Source organism: Bufo gargarizans, chromosome 3, assembly GCF_014858855.1.
Source record: "Bufo gargarizans isolate SCDJY-AF-19 chromosome 3, ASM1485885v1, whole genome shotgun sequence".
Classification (NCBI taxonomy): domain Eukaryota; kingdom Metazoa; phylum Chordata; class Amphibia; order Anura; family Bufonidae; genus Bufo; species Bufo gargarizans.
The window spans coordinates 526,874,689-526,900,882 of NC_058082.1; the positions used below are offsets into that span (position 1 = coordinate 526,874,689).

General features: G+C 43.7%; 1 protein-coding gene across 5 annotated transcripts in view; it reads right to left on the reverse strand.

Annotated features, from left to right (window-relative positions):
* Nucleotides 1–26,194, reverse strand: part of LOC122930542 (interleukin-5 receptor subunit alpha-like) — a 141,828-nt gene that overhangs the window by 37,392 nt on the left and 78,242 nt on the right. For all 5 annotated transcript variants that reach the window (XM_044284012.1, XM_044284010.1, XM_044284014.1 and 2 more), the window contains 2 exons: nt 25,082–25,227; nt 23,283–23,424 (listed from right to left, as the gene is read on the reverse strand). In XM_044284012.1, coding sequence (XP_044139947.1) covers nt 23,283–23,424; nt 25,082–25,227 — 288 coding nt within the window. The remainder of the gene's footprint in view (nt 1–23,282; nt 23,425–25,081; nt 25,228–26,194) is intronic.

The window sequence follows — 26,194 nt, forward strand, 5'->3', positions numbered from 1 at the left end:
TTTTCGAAGCGACTGATTGTTAGGACCTCCTCCATCCAGTCCTGAATAGACGGAACCTCCACACTCAGCCAATGTCTGGGAATTATGGTTTTTAGTGAAGCAATGAGAAAGGGAAACAGACAGTCTTTAATAGCGTTATGTTTTTTATTATATAGCCCAAGCAGAACAAGTTCTGCATCCATCTCTATTTGTGACCCATATATTTCACTAATAATTTGGTTGAATTTTCCCCACAGTGGCACAATCTTAGGGCAGGAATACCAGATATGGGTTATTGACCCAACCCCTTCACCACATCTCCAGCAGTGTGCAGGAATTTCGGGATTAACTTTGTTCAAAATAACAGGAGTCCTGTACCATCTGGAAAGTATTTTGTAGTGCGATTCTTGGAGTCTAGTGGACGTAATTTTGGGAGTGGAGGAATGTAGAATCGCCATGGTTTCTTGCTCGTTAAAAGATCTGTTAAGTTCTTTAGACCAGCTAGACAGGAATAATGGTGAGGATATCGTGTTATTAACAATGGAGTAGAACCTAGAAATTCCGTGGTCTATGGGAGTCTTAATAATCATCAATTTGGTGAGATCATGTTCACTATTTTGAGTCATGACTCGAGGGCTTAGCACTGAGAGATGCTTCGTTATTTTGTCGTATTCCCTCCTATTAAATTTGGGGAGATCCCCACTTTCTATATATTTGGTGTACTCTACTGGAGAGGTGGCTGAGTATAGGGCTTTCAAAGGTATCCTATAGCCATTGGGATCCTATTCCTGATCAATCTCCAACCGTTTGGGATTGATGCTAACAAGGGGAGCTCCAGGCAGTTAGGGAGTGGGATGGTATGCTTCTTGATAAGACTATGCCAAAAATGAATAGTATGCTTGGTGTAGGGGTTATCAACTTTAGCATAGAGATGTTTATTGCTCTTGGTCTTCCAGATCAGGTAATGGAGGGGGCATGGAGCACATCCCTCTTCTAACTTCTTTTTAATACAGTATACTGGAAAACTCCTTTAGAGTGAATATCTCACCATGCTATGCTTATGGAAAAAACTAGCTATTGGCATCAGGGGCTGCTTGGAGAGTGATGTGGTTTTACAGGACATTCAAGATGCTCAGCAGCTCGTCATATGTTTAATAGTGATGGACGAACATCGGCCGGGACGATTCACGAACGGGAATGCACGTTCGCGATCAAATATTCGCGAACCGCAAGTTCGCGGTGGACCCTATTGACTTTAATGGCAGGTGAACCTGAAAAACCTTCAGGTCATATTTCCAGACACCAAATACTTACTAGAAGTGCACAAATAGTCCCACAACATGGACAGTGACATACCAGAGGGGGATCAATGACAAAAAATTCCCACAAAAAATGAATTTTAATCAGGGGCCATTTTTATGCATCTTAAAGGGAAACTCTCAAAAATGTGCCCTACTGGAGCTTATAAAATATTTATTTTAGGCCACGGAAGTACAGGCCCCAAAAATTAGGCATTCACCTGACAGAAAAGAACAAGTGATTATGTGGCTGGAGGTATATAAGACGGTCGTTGATTAACAATTTTACTATAGGACAGTACAGGCCCAAAAAATTAGGCATTCATCTGAGAGAAAAGAACAAGTGATTATGTGGCTGGAGGTATATTAGACGGTCGTTGATTAACAATTTTACTATAGGACAGTACAGGCCCAAAAAATTAGGCATTCATCTGAGAGAAAAGAACAAGTGATTATGTGGCTGGAGGTATATTAGACGGTCGTTGATTAACAATTTTACTATAGGACAGTACAGGCCCCAAAAATTAGGCATTCATCTGAGAGAAAAGAACAAGTGATTTTGTGGCTGGAGGTACATTAGGCGATCACTGAATAACAATTTTACTGTAGGCCAGTGGAGTAAAGGCCCCAAAAATGATGCATTCATCTGACAGAAAAAAACAAGTGATTAGTGACAAGGACCATTCTTTGTTCTGGGTGGTGGCGGATATGTGTGGGCTAGCTTGAGGAAATTCAATTACACATGGACGTCAAAGGTGTTGAATTCCTCTGAGATCCATGCCTCATTCATTTTTAGAAATGTGAGGTTGTGCACACTGTCGTGAGCTAGGCGAGAGCGCTTATCGGTCACGATCCCCCTGCTGCGCTGAACGTCCTTTCAGACAGGACACTCGACAAGGGGCAAGTTAAGAGTTCCATGGCAAATTGTGCCAGCTCTGGCCACAGGTCAAGCCTACACACCCAGTAGTCCAGGGGTTCCTCACTTCCCAGAGCGTCCACATCGCCAGTTACCCTGATGTAGTTGGACACCTGTCGGTCTAGGCGTTCCCTGAGGCTGGATCCGGAGGGTGGCTGTCGATGGGTTGGCTGCAAGAATTATCTCATATCTGAAGTGACCAACACATCTTCAAACCGCCCTCTTCTTGCCAGCGCAGTAGGATTGGTACCTGCATCTGTTTCGCTGTGGGTGGAAATTCCTCTGCCAGTGCCTGCAACAGCAGAATACAGCATCTCTTGCAGCAAGGCCTGGAAATGCTGCATTATGACAGCTCTCTGTGATGCTGGTAACATGTCCACCATTTTATGTTTGTATCGGGGGTCTAAGTACGTTGCCACCCAGTAATGGTCGTTGCCCTTTATTTTTTTTATATTTGGGTCCTTCTTCAAACACTGGTGCATGAAGGCCCCCATTTGCACTAAATTGGAAGCGGTGGAGCACCCTTGCTCCTGCTCATCGCCAAGGAGAATGTTGTCCTCGGTCTCCTCCCCCCAGCCACGGACAACACCAGGGATCCCCAAAAATGTAAAGTCCCCTTCAAAGCCTGCTCTTCTTGCTCCTCCTCCACCCGCCAGCCACCATCCTCCTCTGACTCCTCTTCAGATTCCTGCTGACTTGTCTCAGATGGAGTAGCCCCCCCCCTGTGAATTCATTCAGAATTGCGACTTCCTCATGTTCCAGCTCTTGCTCCTCAACGGCTTGATCAAGGACACGACGAAATGCACACTCCAGAAAGAATGTGTAAGGTACGCTGTCACTGATGATGCCGTGGCTGCCTCTGACCAGTTTGGTGATCTCATCAAATAGCCGCAGAAGTCTGCATGCGTCGCACGGTGAAAATAAAGAAGCTCCCCAGAACATGTCCTGCTGCAGATTTTGTACAGGTAGTCATTAACGACACTATGCTGCTGGAGCAGCCTTTCAAGCATATGGAAGGTGGAGTTACAGCGCGTTGGGCTTTCACAAATCAGACGTCTGACGGGCTGGTTGTGTCGTTGCTGAACTTCAGCAAGGTGAGCCATGGCCATCTAAGATCTTCTAAAATGGCCAGATATTTTTCTGGCCTGCCGCAAGACATCCTGGACTCCGGGGTATTTGGCAACGAATCGCTGCATGACTAAGTTCAGGACGTGTGCCATGCATTGCACGTGTGTCATTTTGCCCCGTTTCAGCAAGCTCAGCAATTTGGCACCATTGTCGCACACCACTTTACCAACTGTCAAATTGAGCGGGGTTAGCCACTGATCGGCCTGCGACCGCAGAGCTGAAAGCAGTGCAGTACTGGTGTGGCTCTTGGCTTCCAGGCATAACAGCCGCAGCACAGCATGACTACATCTCACCTGGCACGTCAAATAGGTTTTGGGGAGCTTGGGGGGTGCAGCAAAAGAGGCGGTAGCAGTGGAAAAGGAGGAGTCAGCCAAAGAGGAGACGGAGGATGGAGTAGGAGGAGAAGAAGAGGCAGGCCTGCATGCAATCTGTGGCGGTAACACCAAATCCACAGGGGTGCCACAGGTTACATGCTTGACGGCCGTCAGAAGGTTCACCCAGTGGGCAGTAAAAGTTATGTACCTTCTCTGCCCGTGTTTGCTAGACCATGTGTCTGTAGTCAGATGTATCTTGGCACCGACACTGTTTGCCAGAGATACATTCACTTGCCACTAAACATAGCCATATAGCTCTGGGATGCCCTTCTGGGCGAAATATTTTCTTCCGGGGACTTTTCATTGCGGTGTGCCAATGGCCACAAATTTTCTAAAGGCCTCTGAGTCCACCAGTTTTTATGGCAGTAATTGGCGGGCTAGCAGTTCCGAGAAGCCAACGGTCAGCAGTAGGGCAAGAGGGTTATCCGGCATCATCAAATTTACGCTCGAAGCCTGCATTCTGCCAGATGAACGAGATGAAGGCACAGTGGAAGGTGGAGTGGAGGACAAATGGGAGGAGAGAGGAGAAGGAGAAGAGGCAGGACGTGGAGTGTGGCTTTGTGGGTTCTGACAGTGTTGCTCCCACTGGGCTCAGTGATGGGAGGACAGGGGCCTTCCTTAGGCAGTGCCTATGTGAGTGTTGGGCTTACAGCGACTTATGCGTTGACAGCACAGGCTGCAGATGGCAACACTATTGTCATCAGCTGACATTAAAAAAAAGCCCACACTGCAGAGCCATGTGCTGGTGTCCTGGGAGCGCAAGATGTGACCGTGCATGGTGGATGGCTTGCTCCAGATACATTTGCAGTCTGCTTTTTGACTCCTCGGAGTAGGCAGCAACAGTGGGGACCACCCTCCTTAGGCTGATCTGTGTACTGTCGTCAGACCGCTGGGTGGCGCCTGTTGCTACCTTCTCTTCCTCATCCGATGCCAAGAATGGCTGCGCATCAGTAAGGTCTGGGAATCGATGGGAAAATAATTCCTCTGACTCGAGTGGAGGGACTATGGTGGTGGTGGTGGTGTCTTTGGGGGTGCACACAGAAGAGAGTGAGGAGGGTGCAGATACAGAGGATGAGGAGGTTAAAGAAATGGAAGGTTGAGTGAGCCACTCAACCAACTCTAGTGTGTCCTTTGACGTAATCGCACGCACCTTACCCAACTTCCCACTTGGGCTCTGTACTGGTGCACCTGCCCGACCCCTACCACCCCTGCAGAAAGGCTTACCTCTTCCTTTACCGGTCATCTTTAAAATTACCCTTGCCAAAGTCCCTAGAGAAGAGCAGTATTTGTGGAAGCAGGTATATAGAACCCCATAATCAATATTTGGGGGAAGCAGGTATATTGCACCCCTCAATCGGTATTGGGTGGAAGCAGGAATATCAAACCCCTTAAATCTGTATTTTGCGGAAGCAGGTATATAGAACCCCTTAATAAATATTTAGTGTTAGCAGGTACATCACAACCCTCAATCAGTATTTTGTGGAAACAGGTATATTGCACCCCTCAATCAGTATTTTGTGAAGGCAGGTATATCAAGCCCCTTAATCAGTATTTTGTGGCAGCAGGTTTATTGTACCCCTCAATCAGTATTTTGTTTAAACCGGTATATAACCCCTTAATCAATATTTTGTGGAAGCCGGTATGCCGCACCCCTCAATCTGTATTTTGTGGAAGCAGGTATATCGCACCCCTCAATCTGTATTTTGTGGAAGCAGATATATAGAACCCCTTAATCAATATTTGGTGGAAGCAAGTATATTGCACCCCTCAATCAGTATTTTATGGAAGCAGGTATATAGAACCCCTTAATCAATTTTTGGTGGAAGCAGGTATATTGCACCCCTCAATCAGTATTTTGTGGAAGCAGGTATATCGCAAGCCTCAATCATTATTTTGTGGAAGCAGGTATATCGCACCCCTCAATCAGTATTTTGTGGAGGCAGATATATTGCACCCCTCAATCAGTTTTTTTTGGGGGGGCAACAGGTATATTACACCCATTGCATAAAGTTGTTCAAATAGTGCTTGTCCCTCTATATAGCTGCGGTATCGCAGCAGAACCGCACAAAACTGCGGCACAATACAAATGCACTATAATATACTTTCTATGTTAGAAAGTATATTATAAGTATGTCACACTCTTCAGTATATCACACATATACTAGTCCTTAAAAGGACTTTTGTGGCCCTATTAGCTAGCGTTTGGTGTCCCTAACAGTCTGTCCCTGCTCCACAAAGCAACCTCTTCCTACACTGGCAAAACACTGAATGTAAAATGGCTTCCAGATCGGGTTCTGTTAAAGGGTGAGGATGTGTCCATGTGCTGAAATGTCTCAATTATCTGTTCTGTCCCACCTAATGGATGTGTCATGGGTCAAAGTTCGGCAAAATGGAAAAGAATGTGGCGCATGTAAACATTGCTATTTGTTCGCAGGTTCAGTGAATCGTGAATGTGCAAAGTTCACCGCTAGAGTTGAGCGAACACCTGGATGTTCGGGTTCGAGAAGTTCTTCCCGAAAATGTTCGGGTTCAAGATCCGAACCCGATCCGAACTTCGTCCCGAACCCGAACCCCATTGAAGTCAATGGGGACCCGAACTTTTCGGCACTAAAACGGCTGTAAAACAGCCCAGGAAAGGGCTAGAGGGCTGCAAAAGGCAGCAACATGTAGGTAAATCCCCTGCAAACAAATGTGGATAGGGAAATGAATTAAAATAAAAATTAAATAAATAAAAATTAACCAAAATCAATTGGAGAGAGGTCCCATAGCAGAGAATCTGGCTTCCCGTCACCCACCACTGGAACAGTCCATTCTCAGATATTTAGGCCCAGGCACCCAGGCAGAGGAGAGAGGTCCTGTAACAGACAATCTGGCTTCATGTCAGCAGAGAATCAGTCTTCATGTCATAGCAGAGAATCAGGCTTCACGTCACCCACCACTGCAACAGTCCATTTTCATAAATTTAGGCCCAGCACCCAGGCAGAGGAGAGAGGTCCCGTAACAGAGGATCTGGCTTCATGTCAGCAGAGAATCAGTCTTCATATCATAGCAGAGAATCAGGCTTCACGTCACCCACCACTGGAACAGTCCATTGTCATAAATTTAGGCCCAGCACCAAGGCAGAGGAGAGAGGTCCCGTAACAGACAATCTGGCTTCATGTGAGCAGAGAATCAGTCTTCATGTCATAGCAGAGAATCAGTCTTCATGTCATAGCAGAGAATCAGGCTTCACGTCACCCACCACTGTAAGAGTCCATTTTCATAAATTTAGGCCCAGCACCCAGGCAGAGGAGAGAGGTCCCGTAACAGACAATCTGGCTTCATGTCAGCAGAGAATCAGTCTTCATGTCATAGCAGAGAATCAGTCTTCATGTCATAGCAGAGAATCAGGCTTCACGTCACCCACCACTGTAAGAGTCCATTTTCATAAATTTAGGCCCAGCACCCAGGCAGAGGAGAGAGGTCCCGTAACAGACAATCTGGCTTCATGTCAGCAGAGAATCAGTCTTCATGTCATAGCAGAGAATCAGGCTTCACGTCACCCACCACTGTAAGAGTCCATTTTCATAAATTTAGGCCCAGCACCCAGGCAGAGGAGAGAGGTCCCGTAACAGACAATCTGGCTTCATGTCAGCAGAGAATCAGTCTTCATGTCATAGCAGAGAATCAGGCTTCACGTCACCCACCACTGTAAGAGTCCATTTTCATAAATTTAGGCCCAGCACCCAGGCAGAGGAGAGAGGTCCCGTAACAGACAATCTGGCTTCATGTCAGCAGAGAATCAGTCTTCATGTCATAGCAGAGAATCAGTCTTCATGTCATAGCAGAGAATCAGGCTTCACGTCACCCACCACTGTAAGAGTCCATTTTCATAAATTTAGGCCCAGCACCCAGGCAGAGGAGAGAGGTCCCGTAACAGACAATCTGGCTTCATGTCAGCAGAGAATCAGTCTTCATGTCATAGCAGAGAATCAGTCTTCATGTCATAGCAGAGAATCAGGCTTCACGTCACCCACCACTGTAAGAGTCCATTTTCATAAATTTAGGCCCAGCACCCAGGCAGAGGAGAGAGGTCCCGTAACAGACAATCTGGCTTCATGTCAGCAGAGAATCAGTCTTCATGTCATAGCAGAGAATCAGGCTTCACGTCACCCACCACTGTAAGAGTCCATTTTCATAAATTTAGGCCCAGCACCCAGGCAGAGGAGAGAGGTCCCGTAACAGACAATCTGGCTTCATGTCAGCAGAGAATCAGTCTTCATGTCATAGCAGAGAATCAGGCTTCACGTCACCCACCACTGCAACAGTCCATTTTCATAAATTTAGGCCCAGCACCCAGGCAGAGGAGAGAGGTCCCGTAACAGACAATCTGGCTTCATGTCAGCAGAGAATCAGTCTTCATGTCATAGCAGAGAATCAGGCTTCACGTCACCCACCACTGTAAGAGTCCATTTTCATAAATTTAGGCCCAGCACCCAGGCAGAGGAGAGAGGTCCCGTAACAGACAATCTGGCTTCATGTCAGCAGAGAATTAGTCTGCATGTCATCGCAGAGAATCAGGCTTCACGTCAGCCACCAATGCAACAGTCCATTGTCAGATATTTAGGCCCAGCACCCAGGCAGAGGAGAGAGGTCCCGTAACAGAGGATCTGGCTTCATGTCAGCAGAGAATTAGTCTGCATGTCATAGCAGAGAATCAGGCTTCACGTCACCCAACATTGGAACAGTCCATTGGCATATATTTAGGCCCTGGCACCCAGACAGAGGAGAGGTTCATTCAACTTTGGGTAGCCTCGCAATATAATGGTAAAATGAAAATAAAAATAGGATTGAATGAGGAAGTGCCCTGGAGTCCAATAATATATGGTTAAGGGGAGGTAGTTAATGTCTAATCTGGACAAGGGACGGACAGGTCCTGTGGGATCCATGCCTGGTTCATTTTTATGAACGTCAGCTTGTCCACATTGGCTGTAGACAGGCGGCTGCGTTTGTCTGTAATGACGCCCCTCTGCCGTGCTGAATACACGTTCAGACAAAACGCTGGCCGCCGGGCAGGCCAGCACCTCCAAGGCATAAAAGGCTAGCTCTGGCCACGTGGACAATTTAGAGACCCAGAAGTTGAATGGAGCCGAACCATCAGTCAGTACGTGGAGGGGTGTGCACATGTACTGTTCCACCATGTTAGTGAAATGTTGCCTCCTGCTAACACGTTGCGTATCAGGTGGTGGTGCAGTTAGCTGTGGCGTGTTGACAAAACTTTTCCACATCTCTGCCATGCTAACCCTGCCCTCAGAGGAGCTGGCCGTGACACAGCTGCCTTGGCGACCTCTTGCTCCTCCTCTGCCTTGGCCTTGGGCTTCCACTTGTTCCCCTGTGACATTTGGGAATGCTCTCAGTAGCGCGTCTACCAACGTGCGCTTGTACTCGCGCATCTTCCTATCACGCTCCAGTGCAGGAAGTAAGGTGGGCACATTGTCTTTGTAGCGTGGATCCAGCAGGGTGGCAACCCAGTAGTCCGCACAGGTTAAAATGTGGGCAACTCTGCTGTCGTTGCGCAGGTACTGCAGCATGTAGTCGCTCATGTGTGCCAGGCTGCCCAGGGGTAAGGACAAGCTGTCCTCTGTGGGAGGCGTATCGTCATCGTCCTGCCTTTCCCCCCAGCCACGCACCAGTGATGGACCCGAGCTGCGTTGGGTGCCACCCCGCTGTGACCATGCTTCATCCTCATCCTCCTCCACCTCCTCCTCATCCTCGTCCTCCTCGTCCTCCAGTAGTGGGCCCTGGCTGGCCACATTTGTACTTGGCCTCTGCTGTTGCCAAAAACCTCCCTCTGAGTCACTTCGAAGAGACTGGACTGAAAGTGCTAAAAATGACCCCTCTTCCTCCTCCTCCTCCTCCTGGGCCACCTCCTCTTCCATCATCGCCCTAAGTGTTTTCTCAAGGAGACATAGAAGTGGTATTGTAACGCTGATAACGGCGTCATCGCCACTGGCCACTGCATGCGCTATATAGGCAGTACAAAGCCGCCTGTGAGATACGGAGTTTATTTCCTTTTACGGCAACTCTCAATGAACTCTCCCATACTAGTGCTAGCCATTCTCCGCAACTAGGCTATGACCAATATGCCACTCATATGACTGCTATCGAGCTCCATTTTAAACCACCACTAATGCTTTGATATTTCATGTGACCTAAGTCTTTTATTGTGTTTGAAGTTTTATGAGTCAAGTATTTTAGTAATACTGATTATTTAGTATTTTATCCACTAGTGCTCACTATCTATTGGAAGTTTTATGATCACTATTTGTCTGAATATCCAATTATCAGTCTCAATATTATCTTGAACATTATTTTTACTATTGTCTGTCTAAATTATTTTAACCATCTTAACTATTAAAATTAGTGGCCAAATATCTGGAGGTGTGCCCAGTCTCTTTTTAATATATACAATTTCCATTTTTGAGTAGTGGGGTGTTACTACTCGACTGTGGGCACCCCGTATGGTGGTTATTCAGACCTGTGCGTCTTAAACTCTCTTGAATTTATTGTAACGCTTTCATCCCGTTTTGACTGCACGGTTTGTTGCTCCACCATGGATATTTGGGACCACATTGAAACTAAAAAACAAAAAGTAGAAAATTTCCTTTTTGAAAGTGTCAACTCCGAACATATAGGTGAAGACTTATGTATTATTAGTGTCTTCAACGAATTGGAAACACTACTAATCCGCCAATTAAAACAAAGGTGGGAAGTTAAGACACTAAGTAGGTGTATAGAAATTAATAAAATTCCTAAAGGTTTACTTATTAATAAAATTCCGGCATCTGATCTCTGCAATATGGGTTTTATGAAAGAATGGGAGACGCTCCTATATGAACAATCAGTTGCAATCACACAACTGATTATAAAAAGACGTATGGAAATTTTAGAAGAAACTACTAAACAAATTTTAGATATGAAGGTAAAAATAGACAAAATTCCGAAAAATGAAGAATTTCTAACTATCCAAAGTAAAGTCTGCAGTAACCTAGATAAAATAGAACGGGAAATAATAGACAAAAAGGTGAAAAAATTAAATTATAGGAAAAGAGGCCCATACGAGAGAGCGGTTTTCAATAGGGAAGTGGAAGCAGAATACATATTGGGGGGGGGAAATATCCACATCTAATGGAAAGGAAGGTCAATCCAATATCAGGGATCCAGTAAAAAGTAGCGCATTCAATATACCAACTCAAAATAGGTTTGAAATTTTAGAAGAAAGGGACCATTTTTTAGATGGGACCCCACCGCATCACCGAACACGAACAAGACAAAAATCACCAATAATGAGGACTCAAAATGCACAGAAAAGTATTCACACAGATCACCAATACAATTTGAGAAACAAAATTCAAAACACACAACAGGGGTACAGAACACCTGTAACCAAAAGAACACACAATCAACAAGACGATTATCACAGACACAATCACAATCCCCAGAACGATTACCCCAATCACAATCACAACCACCAATACAGGACAAGACACTACGAGTCAGAGAGAGGAAGACAAGAAGAGGTCTTAGAAAAAAGACACAATTATCACAGACAATAGCACCCACAGTTGAGAATGACGCCATTATAAATTTGAGTTCAGTAACATTACTAGACACCCAAAAGCAACTATTAAATAAAGGACTGAAATTTGCCCCTACAAAACCTCTGAACAAATTCGAGGCTTTTATTGGAGTTGAAAAATTCATACGGAAATTATGTCTGAAAAAATATTTTTTGAAAAATCCATTAAATCCAGTTATTAATTTTACCAATCAGAAAGATGATTTCATACACACGACCCTCAAAAATAAGTCCAAGAAGTATCCACGGAACGAATTAAGTCAGGAAATGACAAGCTTTAGGGAATATGTTATGAAAGACATCAGAAAAATTAAGACAGATACCAAATATAAACGCAATAATTTAACAAATAGAGAAATCACGGCACTTAAATTATTACAAAAAGAAAAGAATGTTGTTATCCGCCCAGCGGATAAAGGAGGGTCTATTGTGATTCAGGATGTGGAAAAATATAACATAGAATGTTTACGCCAGTTATCAGATGGTAATACATACCAAAAACTAAGTAAAGACCCAACTGATCAATTTTATGGAGACCTAGAAAAATTTTGTATAAAGGGGAGGGACATTGGGATTTTAAATAATGAAGAATATGATTTTATCTTGAACAAATACCCAAGGATACCAGTTTTTTATTGTATCCCCAAAATACACAAAGATAAAAATAACCCACCAGGTCGTCCCATAGTTTCTGGCATAGACTCATTAACTGCAAATCTTTCCCAATATATTGATTCCTTGCTCCAAGTCAAAGTTAAAAAAATACCCTCTTATATAAAGGACACAACACAAATTATAAGGAAAATAGAAAATATGCAATTTGAGGAGAATTGGATAATGGGCACATTAGATGTCCAATCCCTGTACACAATTATAGATCATGGACAGGGAAAGGAAGCCGTTAGAAAACAACTGATACAAGAAGAAAGACTGACATTGGAACAAATAGAATTTTTAACTGAAGGAATTGAATTCATTTTAATGCATAATTATTTCTATTTTAACGGTTCTTTTTACCTACAGACCAGAGGTACTGCCATGGGCACCAGGTTCGCCCCCAGTTATGCCAATCTGTTTATGGCCGAGTGGGAGGACCAAATAGTGGCCCCCAAACTGGGGACGGACCTGGTGCTCTGGCAGAGGTACATTGATGATGTGGTTTTTATTTGGCGATCAGGACCCGAGAAACTTGAGATATTTTTAAATTCCATCAATGACAATATTTTTAACCTCAATTTCTCGGGCATAAACAGTAGAGAAAGCCTAGAATTTTTAGACTTGAAAATTTACGTTGAAAACGGGAAAATAAGGACCTGCACATATACAAAGCCAACATCACGTAATAGTTACATTTTATTTAATAGTTGTCATCTACCAAGTTGGCTTTTAAACATTCCCCAGGGTCAATTCCGCAGATTGAAACGTAACTGCACAACAGTGGAGCAGTTTGAACTTGAAGCAGTGAAAATGAAACAACAATTTTTAAATAAGGAGTATCCAGAAGAAATTTTAGAATCAGCATTGACTAAGGTGAGAAATATGGAAAGGGGAGAATTTTTTAGAGAGAAAGAAAAATTGAGTAAAGACCAAACTAAAAAGGAAAATCAGTTGAAAATAATTTTACCGTATAGCAGTGAACATAAAAAAGTTAAAAATATCATATACAAACATTGGGACACAATTAAAAAGGATAAGGTGGTGGGAACAATCATCCCTCCCAAACCTATAATAATTTTTACAAAGGCACCAAACTTGGGCAATAAAGTAGCACCAACAGTTAGGGAAGACAGATTAGAAAAAACCAACTTTACAGAAATGGATGAATCTGATCGGTTTTACTAGATGTGGACAATGCTGCAACTGCAGAATCACCTCCTTTGGTAAATATACTAAGGAGGTGATTTCAACAACTAATGGGTACAAACATAATATAAAGGAGTTTCTGACCTGCCACTCAGAGAATGTAATTTACATCATTGAGTGTCCGTGTAAATTACAATATATAGGCCGGACTAAAAGAACCTTGAAAAAACGAATCGCGGAACATGTAGGAAACATCAAAAAAGGTGTGGAAACTCACTCGTTATCCAAACATTTTAAGATTGCCCACAATAGTGATCCAACTTGCCTAAAGTTTGCGGCTATAGACAAAGTTCCTAGAAGTTGGAGAGGAGGTAATCACATCAGCAGGATGTCTAGGATGGAAACACGGAGAATTTTCGAAATGGAAACTATGATTCCGGGAGGCCTCAATGCGGAATACGAGTTGTTTGGTTTCTTGTGAACTCAATGGGGGCTTCCTGCCGGGGGTGATCTCCACTTAACGTTCTCAGTAGTTGGGTGGGCTTCCCCCTCGGCAGTGAGCCCTCAAGGCACGAACGTGTTCCGGATTGAGGACCCCTCACTACAATAATAATACAAAAATAAAGTATTACAAAAATAAATTATTACAAACTACTATTAATAAACAACTACGTTTTTGGAAGATAATATCTATCTTAAAAACTATATACCCTATCACATAGGATCTATGGGAAATATCCGTGTTCTATCCTTCATGCATTTATTTTATATATTTTATATATTTTATAATTTTAAATGTACGTGTTCACAATATTAACTATAAATTCGGGATATTACGTGCCCTGTTTTCCGTGTACTGCATATTTTAAAACATAATCTATGATGTACTTTATAATATATTCTATATATCTTATCATTATTCATTTAGATGTAATTATATCAAAGTTATAGAGCGCCACTATATAAACACTGTTTTAAAATAAAATGGACAATTATGAGGAAAAATATAGGGATATTTGTACACATACATTGCAGTCATCTATAATATATATGAAACTACAGATGAGTGTGCTATACGTACGAATAAAGAAAAAATGGGAGGATGTATTAAAGAATGGAACCATTGCGCTCAAGCTGGAAAAAGATATGCAAGGGTTAAATAAACAAAAAGCTGGGAATAGTTCCGGGTGATGACCTGAGCCGAACCTAGATTTCAAGCCTTTTTCACTATAAAAGAGACACTTCGGGGGGGGGGGGGGGGGGAGGTCTGATTACCACTGAAGAAGGGGATATCTCAGCCCCGAAACGCGTCTGGTCGGATCCCCCATCAACCAAAGGAGTAGTGCACTACCCACAAGGACAAAGACCTTATTCTGTGTCCATTGAAAACCCACGTAGAAAATGACACTCAATTGGATCCGAAGCCAAACCGGCGGACCCACGTGTACAAGTCTACGCCAGGGTAAGATATTTTGGAGGAAAAGACAACGCAAGTATACTCGATCTCTGCAGGACGGCTGGAGCCGCACCAAGAGGGTAAGACCATTCCGACCTAGAGGTCATTATACCCACAATATAACAGGACACCACTGCAGAAGCACACATACAGCGGGACGCCGCTGTTTGTTCAACTTCTCCTTGCTTTCACTGCATGCGCTATATAGGCAGTACAAAGCCGCCTGTGAGATACGGAGTTTATTTCCTTTTACGGCAACTCTCAATGAACTCTCCCATACTAGTGCTAGCCATTCTCCGCAACTAGGCTATGACCAATATGCCACTCATATGACTGCTATCGAGCTCCATTTTAAACCACCACTAATGCTTTGATATTTCATGTGACCTAAGTCTTTTATTGTGTTTGAAGTTTTATGAGTCAAGTATTTTAGTAATACTGATTATTTAGTATTTTATCCACTAGTGCTCACTATCTATTGGAAGTTTTATGATCACTATTTGTCTGAATATCCAATTATCAGTCTCAATATTATCTTGAACATTATTTTTACTATTGTCTGTCTAAATTATTTTAACCATCTTAACTATTAAAATTAGTGGCCAAATATCTGGAGGTGTGCCCAGTCTCTTTTTAATATACACATTTGTACTTGGCCTCTGCTGTTGCCAAAAACCTCCCTCTGAGTCACTTCGAAGAGACTGGACTGAAAGTGCTAAAAATGACCCCTCTTCCTCCTCCTCCTGGGCCACCTCCTCTTCCATCATCGCCCTAAGTGTTTTCTCAAGGAGACATAGAAGTGGTATTGTAACGCTGATAACGGCGTCATCGCCACTGGCCATGTTGGTGGAGTACTCGAAACAGCGCAACAGGGCACACAGGTCTCGCATGGAGGCCCAGTCATTGGTGGTGAAGTGGTGCTGTTCTGTAGTGCGACTGACCCGTGTGTGCTGCAGCTGAAACTCCACTATGGCCTGCTGCTGCTCGCACAGTCTGTCCAGCATGTGCAAGGTGGAGTTCCACCTGGTGGGCAAGTCGCATATGAGGCGGTGAGCGGGAAGGCCGAAGTTACGCTGTAGCGCAGACAGGCGAGCAGCAGCAGGATGTGAACACCGGAAGCGCGAACAGACGGCCCGCACTTTATGCAGCAGCTCTGACATGTCGGGGTAGTTGTGAATGAACTTCTGCACCACCAAATTCAGCACATGCGCCAAGCAAGGGATGTGCGTCAAATTGGCTAGTCCCAGAGCTGCAACGAGATTTCGCCCATTATCACACACCATCAGTCCGGGCTTGAGGCTCACCGGCAGCAACCACTCGTCGGTCTGTTGTTCTATACCCCGCCACAACTACTGTGCGGTGTGGGGCCTGTCCCCCAAACATATGAGTTTCAGAATGGCCTGCTGATGTTTACCCCGGGCTGTGCTGAAGTTGGTGGTGAAGGTGTGTGGCTGACTGGATGAGCAGGTGGAAGAAGAGGAGGAGGAAGCCGAGAAGGAGGAGGTGGCAACAGGAGGCAAAGAATGTTGCCCTGCGATCCTTGGCGGCGGAAGGACGTGCGCCAAACAGCTCTCCGCCTGGGGCCCAGCTGCCACTACATTTACCCAGTGTGCAGTTAGGGAGATATAGCGTCCCTGGCCGTGCTTACTGGTCCACGTATCTGTGGTTAGGTGGACCTTGCTACAGATGGCGTTGCGCAGTGCACACTTGATTTTATCGGATACTTGGTTGTGCAGGGAAGGCACGGCTCTCTTGGAGAAGTAGTGGCGGCTGGGAACAACATACTGTGGGACAGCAAGCGACATGAGCTGTTTGAAGCTGTCTGTGTCCACCAGCCTAAATGACAGCATTTCATAGGCCAGTAGTTTAGAAATGCTGCATTCAGGGCCAGGGATCGAGGGTGGCTAGGTGGGAATTTACGCTTTCTCTCAAATGTTTGTGAGATGGAGAGCTGAACGCTGCCGTGTGACATGGTTGAGACGCTTGGTGACGGAGGTGGTGGTGGTGTTGGTGGTACATCCCCTGTTTGCTGGGCGGCAGGTGCCAACGTTCCTCCAGAGGCGGAGGAAGAGGCCGAGGCGGCAGCAGCAGAAGAGGCCGAGGCGGCAGCAGCAGAAGAGGTAGCAGGGGGAGCCTGAGTGACTTCCTTGGTTTTAAGGTGTTTACTCCACTGCAGTTCATGCTTTGCATGCAGGTGCCTGGTCATGCAGGTTGTGCTCAGGTTCAGAACGTTAATGCCTCGCTTCAGGCTCTGATGGCACAGCGTGCAAACCACTCGGGTCTTGTCGTCAGCACATTGTTTGAAGAAGTGCCATGCCAGGGAACTCCTTGAAGCTGCCTTTGGGGTGCTCGGTCCCAGATGGCGGCGGTCAGTAGCAGGCGGAGTCTCTTGGCGGCGGGTGTTCTGCTTTTGCCCACTGCTCCCTCTTTTGCTACGCTGTTGGCTCGGTCTCACCACTGCCTCTTCCTCCGAACTGTGAAAGTCAGTGGCACGACCTTCATTCCATGTGGGGTCTAGGACCTCATCGTCCCCTGCATCGTCTTCCACCCAGTCTTGATCCCTGACCTCCTGTTCAGTCTGCACACTGCAGAAAGACGCAGCAGTTGGCACCTGTGTTTCGTCATCATCAGAGACATGCTGAGGTGGTATTCCCATGTCCTCATCATCAGGAAACATAAGTGGTTGTGCGTCAGTGCAGTCTATGTCTTCCACCGCTGGGGAAGGGCTAGGTGGATGCCCTTGGGAAACCCTGCCAGCAGGGTCTTCAAACAGCATAAGAGACTGCTGCATAACTTGAGGCTCAGACAGTTTCCCTGATATGCATGGGGGTGATGTGACAGACTGATGGGGTTGGTTTTCAGGCGCCATCTGTGCGCTTTCTGCAGAAGACTGGGTGGGAGATAATGTGAACGTGCTGGATCCACTGTCGGCCACCCAATTGACTAATGCCTGTACCTTCTCAGGCCTTACCATCCTTAGAACGGCATTGGGCCCCACCATATATCGCTGTAAATTCTGGCGGCTACTGGGACCTGAGGTAGTTGGTACACTAGGACGTGTGGATGTGGCAGAATGGCCACGTCCTCTCCCAGCACCAGAGGGTCCACTAACACCACCACGACCATGTCCACGCCCGCGTCCCTTACTAGATGTTTTCCTCATTGTTATGGTTCACCACAACAACAAAAATATTATTTGGCCCAATGTATTGTATTCAAATTCAGCGGGATATAAATTTGAGGCCTAGTATTTAGGCGCTGGGTGACCGGTATGGATTTAGTGACAGAATTAGACTTGGAAATGCACAGTAGCGTGTGTGTGAAGTTATTCTGAATGACCCTATGTGCACCTTGAATATTATATACCCTTTTAGGGATAGATTTCAAATAGCTCTGATATAGCAGAAACCACTAAATTATGAAATTGCTAAATTGGGAATTGTATTTCAACCCTGAACAAAAAATGTGCTTTAACGGACACTAAATAACTTGCCCAGCCACAACAGTACAGCGGTAACGACAGATTTAGCGGGATATAAATTTGAGGCCTAGTATTTAGGCGCTGGGTGACCGGTATGGATTTACTGACAGAATTAGACTTGGAAATGCACAGTAGCGTGTGTGTGAAGTTATTCTGAATGACCCTATGTGCACCTTGAATATTATATACCCTTTTAGGGATAGATTTCAAATAGCTCTGATATAGCAGAAACCACTAAATTATGAAATTGCTAAATTGGGAATTGTATTTCAACCCAGAACAAAAAATTTGCTTTGACGGACACTAAATAACTTGCCCATCCACAACAGGACAGCGGTAACGACAGATTTAGCGGGATATAAATTTGAGGCCTAGTATTTAGGCGCTGGGTGACCGGTATGGATTTAGTGACAGAATTAGACTTGGAAATGCACAGTAGCGTGTGTGTGAAGTTATTCTGAATGACCCTATGTGCACCTTGAATATTATATACCCTTTTAGGGATAGATTTCAAATAGCTCTGATATAGCAGAAACCACTAAATTAGGAAATTGCTAAATTGGGAATTGTATTTCAACCCTGAACAAAAAATGTGCTTTAACGGACACTAAATAACTTGCCCAGCCACAACAGTACAGCGGTAACGACAGATTTAGCGGGATATAAATTTGAGGCCTAGTATTTAGGCGCTGGGTGACCGGTATGGATTTACTAACAGAATTAGACTTGGAAATGCACAGTAGCGTGTGTGTGAAGTTATTCTGAATGACCCTATGTGCACCTTGAATATTATATACCCTTTTAGGGATAGATTTCAAATAGCTCTGATATAGCAGAAACCACTAAATTATGAAATTGCTAAATTGGGAATTGTATTTCAACCCTGAACAAAAAATGTGCTTTGACGGACACTAAATAACTTGCCCATCCACAACAGGACAGCGGTAATGACAGATTTAGCGGGATATAAATTTGAGGCCTAGTATTTAGGCGCTGGGTGACCGGTATGGATTTAGTGACAGAATTAGACTTGGAAATGCACAGTAGCGTGTGTGTGAAGTTATTCTGAATGACCCTATGTGCACCTTGAATATTATATACCCTTTTAGGGATAGATTTCAAATAGCTCTGATATAGCAGAAACCACTAAATTATGAAATTGCTAAATTGGGAATTGTATTTCAACCCTGAACAAAAAATGTGCTTTAACGGACACTAAATAACTTGCCCAGCCACAACAGTACAGCAGTAACGACAGATTTAGCGGGATATAAATTTGAGGCCTAGTATTTAGGCGCTGGGTGACCGGTATGGATTTACTAACAGAATTAGACTTGGAAATGCACAGTAGCGTGTGTGTGAAGTTATTCTGAATGACCCTATGTGCACCTTGAATATTATATACCCTTTTAGGGATAGATTTCAAATAGCTCTGATATAGCAGAAACCACTAAATTATGAAATAGCTAAATTGGGAATTGTATTTCAACCCTGTACAAAAAATGTGCTTTGACGGACACTAAATAACTTGCCCAGCCACAACAGTACAGCGGTAACGACAGATTTAGCGGGATATAAATTTGAGGCCTAGTATTTAGGCGCTGGGTGACCGGTATGGATTTACTAACAGAATTAGACTTGGAAATGCACAGTAGCGTGTGTGTGAAGTTATTCTGAATGACCCTATGTGCACCTTGAATATTATATACCCTTTTAGGGATAGATTTCAAATAGCTCTGATATAGCAGAAACCACTAAATTATGAAATTGCTAAATTGGGAATTGTATTTCAACCCTGAACAAAAAATGTGCTTTGACGGACACTAAATAACTTGCCCATCCACAACAGGACAGCGGTAACGACAGATTTAGCGGGATATAAATTTGAGGCCTAGTATTTAGGCGCTGGGTGACCGGTATGGATTTAGTGACAGAATTAGACTTGGAAATGCACAGTAGCGTGTGTGTGAAGTTATTCTGAATGACCCTATGTGCACCTTGAATATTATATACCCTTTTAGGGATAGATTTCAAATAGCTCTGATATAGCAGAAACCACTAAATTATGAAATTGCTAAATTGGGAATTGTATTTCAACCCTGAACAAAAAATGTGCTTTAACGGACACTAAATAACTTGCCCAGCCACAACAGTACAGCGGTAACGACAGATTTAGCGGGATATAAATTTGAGGCCTAGTATTTAGGCGCTGGGTGACCGGTATGGATTTACTAACAGAATTAGACTTGGAAATGCACAGTTGCGTGTGTGTGAAGTTATTCTGAATGACCCTATGTGCACCTTGAATATTATATACCCTTTTAGGGATAGATTTCAAATAGCTCTGATATAGCAGAAACCACTAAATTATGAAATTGCTAAATTGGGAATTGTATTTCAACCCTGAACAAAAAATGTGCTTTGACGGACACTAAATAACTTGCCCAGCCACAACAGTACAGCAGTAACGACAGATTTAGCGGGATATAAATTTGAGGCCTAGTATTTAGGCGCTGGGTGACCGGTATGGATTTAGTGACAGAATTAGACTGGGATATGGCCAAAAAAAAAACAGACTATTGCTGGTTAAATGCACTTGGTGTGACAGCTTGACCAACCACACTACTGAGGGTTAAATGCACTTGGTAACGGGCGCAGCTTGCCCCTGATGTAGTATATGGCCAGAAAATGAACAGACTATTGCTGGTTAAATGCACTTGGTGTGACAGCTTCACCCTGATGTAGGCTTTAGCCAAAAAACAACCACACCATTGAGGGTTAAATGCACTTGGTGACAGGCGCAGCTTGCCCCTGATGTAGTATATGGCCAAAAAATGAACAGACTATTGCTGGTTAAATGCACTTGGTGTGACAGCTTGACCAACCACACTACTGAGGGTTAAATGCACTTGGTGACGGGCGCAGCTTGCCCCTGATGTAGTATATGGCCAAAAAATGAACAGACTATTGCTGGTTAAATGCACTTGGTGTGACAGCTTGACCAACCACACTACTGAGGGTTAAATGCACTTGGTGACGGGCGCAGCTTGCCCCTGATTTAGTATATGGCCAAAAAATTAACAGACTATTGCTGGTTAAATGCACTTGGTGTGACAGCTTCACCCTGATGTAGGCTTTAGCCAAAAAACAACCACACCATTGAGGGTTAAATGCACTTGGTGACAGGCGCAGCTTGCCCCTGATGTAGTATATGGCCAAAAAATAAACAGACTATTGCTGGTTAAATGCACTTGGTGTGACAGCTTCACCCTGATGTAGGCTTTAGCCAAAAAACAACCACACCATTGAGGGTTAAATGCACTTGGTCGCAGCTTGTGCTGGCGCACCACAAGACACAAAATGGCCGCCGATCACCCCAGTAAAAAGTGACTGACAAACGGTCTGGGCAGCCTAAAAACAGTAAGCAATTGAATTTCAGCAGCTCAATGATGCACAGCTGCAGATCGATCGATTAATCAAGTCCTTTGGAGGAGTTAATCTGCCTAATCTCTCCCTACTGTCGCAGCCGCAACCTCTCCCTACGCTAATCAGAGCAGAGTGACGGGCGGCGCTATGTGACTCCAGCTTAAATAGAGGCTGGGTCACATGGTGCTCTGGCCAATCACAGCCATGCCAATAGTAGGCAAGGCTGTGACGGCCTCTTGGGGCAAGTAATATGACGCTTGTTGATTGGCTGCTTTGCAGCCTTTCAAAAAGCGCTAAGAAAGCGTCACAAAAGCGCCAAGAAAGCGACGAACACCGAACCCGAACCCGGACTTTTACGAAAATGTCCGGGTTCGGGTCCGTGTCACGGACACCCCAAAATTCGGTACGAACCCGAACTATACAGTTCGAGTTCGCTCATCCCTATTCACCGCGAAACAACCACCGTGCGAACCGCAAGGCCATCTTTAATGTTAAATAGTGTATTTGGAGCTCTTTTATACTGGTTTTACAGATTGAGAAAAATATACTTATCCTATAGATGGCATATATTTAAAAAGACATGCACTAAATTTATCACAGTGGCTCAGGCTGGATAATAATTTAGTGTAGGGTCAAGAAGTTTTGTTTAACTTTATACCAACTGTTGGTTGTCTTAGTTTTAGATAGAATTTTTCCCCAGAATTGTGCAATTTTGGCAAAAAATATTAGCACTGTAAGCCATGACCCCTCCCCCCCCCCTCCTTTTCAGGCTAGGAGCACATAACTTCTCTAAAACTAGATGCACCAAATGTTGGGGATGTTTTCTTTGCCATAGACATCCATTGTTTTCTGCTCCTGTTTTAACATTGTTTTTGACATTTATTGCAGTGTATTTTATTATAGAGATGCACAAAAGAAGTGATATTAGAAGGTGGTACAGTACATACAGTAGTCTACTGTATAAAAATGCTTGGCTTGCCAAAAAAAAGCACAAAAACTATGCAATATACTGCTTGTAAAAAGCGTCAAAAAATTCATAAAAAATGCCTCGAATGCTATTTTTGTATGAAGAAAGCCAAAGTGAGTGAGAGCCTTTAAAGTGTAACTGTCGATTTACAGAGCTACATGGCGACATGTGTCCCACGACAATTATTCGCTCGTCACATAGGGTACAAATACATTGCAACATTGATGTCGCTCAAAAGTCGCGCAACAATTTTTATAATGATAGTCTATAGTGTTGCACTGGGACATGTGATATGCTGCGACTGCGATGCGACAGTCGCAGAAAAATCCATTTTGGATGGATTTTTCATGACTGTTGTGTCGCTGTTGCAGCATGTCGCAGTGCAACACCATAGACAATCATTATAAAAATTTTCGCGCATCACCGAAACATGGATGTGTGCATTCCGGATTTTGTAAAACAGAACAGCTGGCCCCTAATATAATATTCCTATTATTGTCTGTTACACGGACAATAATAGGACATGTTCTATTTTTTTTTTGCACAACGGCCATGTTGACATACAGACATTTTTTTTTGCTGTCCCATTAAAGTGAATGTTTCCGCATACAGGCTGCACAAAAACAGAACAGACAGAGAAAAAAAAATACATTTGTGTTCATGAGCCCTTAAACGGTCTCTCCCATGGCATTTAAACAGCTATGCTGCTTTTGCATTTTTGAATTTAAATTATCAAGAAAGTAATGAACTTTGGATGAACCAAAGGAGAGCAGTGCACATTCTTAGGCATGTTTTACACTTTTAATTCCATATGTAAAAAAATAATTAAAACTTACCCTGTGGGGCATTGTAAATAAATTCTGCAGGCTTGCTTTGATATTTTATGTCGGGGGAATCACAAAGTGCATTTGATACTGACCCCACCAGTCTAGAATGCATGCGCAGTTTTAGAGTGTGATACTTTGTTGTCAATACTAGCTAAAAAAAAAAAAAAAGAAAGAAAACGGTGAAATGATTAACATCATACACTATCTAAATTTAAAAACAAGTCTTAGGCCTCATGCACACAACCGTTTTTCAGATCCGCTTCCGAGCCACAGTTTTTGCGGCTCTGGTGCGAAACCATTCACTTCAATGGGGCCGCAAAACATGCAGACAGCTCTCCGTGTGCTGTCCGCCTCCGTTGCTCCGTTACGAGGCCCCGCAAAAAAATATATAGCATGTCCTATTCTTGTCTATTTTGTGGACAAGAATAGGCATGTCTACAATGGGCTGCTTCCGTTTTTTGCGGACCGCAAAAAAGGCACGGTTGCGTGCATGTAGCCTTATATGAATAAATATGGAAGGCAGTTTTACACTTCACTCACTATTCTCTAACTGAAGAAATAAAATATTCAGTTTTCTTAATAATGTATTTTCTAACAAATAGAAATTGGAGGAGAACAAATTATGTGGTTCATATCAGAAGATAAAAAAAAATTAGATGTTAATCTCTCCCTCACCCCTGAGAGTCTAAAGCAGGGTTCAGTAACCTTTAGCACTCCAGCTGTTGTGAAAAGAAAATTCCCAGCATGCTCCATTCATTTCTTTGAGAGTTCTGAGAAGGGCAGAAGAAGTATGCATGCTGGGAGTTTTAGTTTCACAACAGCTGGAGTGTCGGAGATTGCCTACCCCTGGTCTAAAGCTTTTGGTGTCCACAGCCTGCTAACCCCTGAAATACGTACAGCATTTTGATATATGGTTTAGGCCTCTTGCACACGAACGTGTGCTGCCCATGCCCGTGCTGCGGACCGCAATTTGCACGGGCACCGACCGTGGGCTTGCCGCATGCGGATCGCGACCCCATACACTTGAATGGGGTCCGCGATATGTCCGTTCCGCAAAAAGATAGAACAAGTTCTATCTTTTTGTGCAATGGAAGCACGGAACGGAACCCCACGGAAGCAATCTGTAGTGCTTCTATAGGGTTCCATTCTGTGCTTTCGTTCCATTCCGCACCGCATCTCCGGATTTGCGGGTCCGCATCCGTGATGCAGAATGCACACGGCTGGTGACCCATGTATTGCGGAACCGCCATATGCAGTCCGCAGCACGGGCACAAAGCCCTTACATTTAGGGGCAAGAGGCCTTATTAAAAAAAAAAAAGAGGAAACCTATGAGAAATACTGGTACAGGGTTTGAGGGGTTTGGTGACTGACATAGGGGTTCTTTCTATGGTGTCACAGTAGCCGCTATACAAACTGCCCTGCAACCACTATGTAAGGAACACTGAAAGTCAGTAATACCTTGGACTGGGATCAGCAACCTTCGACACTCCAGCTGTTCTGAAACTTCCAGAATCTTCCCTTTTACCTCTATGGTAGTTACAAGAACAGCCGTGTAAGTGTACATGCTGGGAGTTATAGTTACACAGCAGATGGAGTGGAGTGGTTACTGATCCCTGAGCTAGGATAACACGTTATGTGACCTGTTCATGTAGTCATTATCATAAAGCAAGATATAACATACAATTGTATGATTCTAACGTCTTTTCAAAATATCTGAACTCTCCATGCAAAGATGTTAAGAATAATATAAATATTAATAATGATCAATGCATAATAATGAATGCTGATAATAATAAAACAGTAATTACCCATTTTTCTTTATCCAGAAATTGATAGGATAACTTATAGCAAACACTAAAATCTCCCCTTTCTGTAATTTCTTCTGCTTCCCAGGAAATATTGACAGAGTTGAAGCCAAAATTTGATACTGTAACATTGGGCTGTCTAAGAATAACTGCAAACAGGTTATTATTAGTATGATAATAATAATGATGATCACCACTGTAAGAAGAAAAATACTAATATTAATTGAATTATTTTCAGTAAATTTAAGGGACTTTTCACATCTCGTCCATCTTTGCTGTACATTTGTAAACAGAAAAAAAAAGTATAAAAAAGTATAGAAACATATGTCTTGATGTACCCATAAATTATAATTGGGCAAACATAGTCCAATAGTGTATACTTTTGGCTCAGTTTGTCACTGATTATATTTCTGTGCAGGACAGAATAGTGTAGCATAGCACGCTTTTCTATCCTTCAAAAAAGAAAATATATGTACTGTAGGAAGGAACAAGGGGCCATCATTGATGGTCGGTATGTGTCACCGAGGTTTCTGGCCTCGGTGAAGTCAGAGCCTGTTGAGGAAGGGTTGAGAGGTATGCATATATATCCATGCATGCCTGCAAACACGTGCGGGCATGTATGGTATATATGTGCATACATTAACCACAGCATCATGGGACGATGTGCGCAGATGTGCCCAGCATCTGCGCACGTCTGCCCATGGTGATCCCCAGGGGCTCATGGTGGCCCCTGTGGGAAATATGTGCCTCCTTTAGACCGTGCCCCTTATAATATATATATGGCTGTGGCCCCTTATGACATATATATATATATATATATGCCCCTTATATGTGTGTATATATATGTTATCAGGAGGACATATATATGTATCTGCCCCTTTATAGATGTGGATATATATATGTACTATGTATATGTGTATAATTGTGCATATGTGCGTATATACATATATATTGGCCCTGTATGGCCAGAGGGGGGAAGGTCATAGTGTTATGTCTGTATATGTGGATATGTCTGTATGCTGCACACATGTCCATTTATACTTACATTAGAGTTGGGAATATATAGATATGCCCCAATTGTCTTATATGCATGTGGCCAGTTATGTCCCCCAGCCA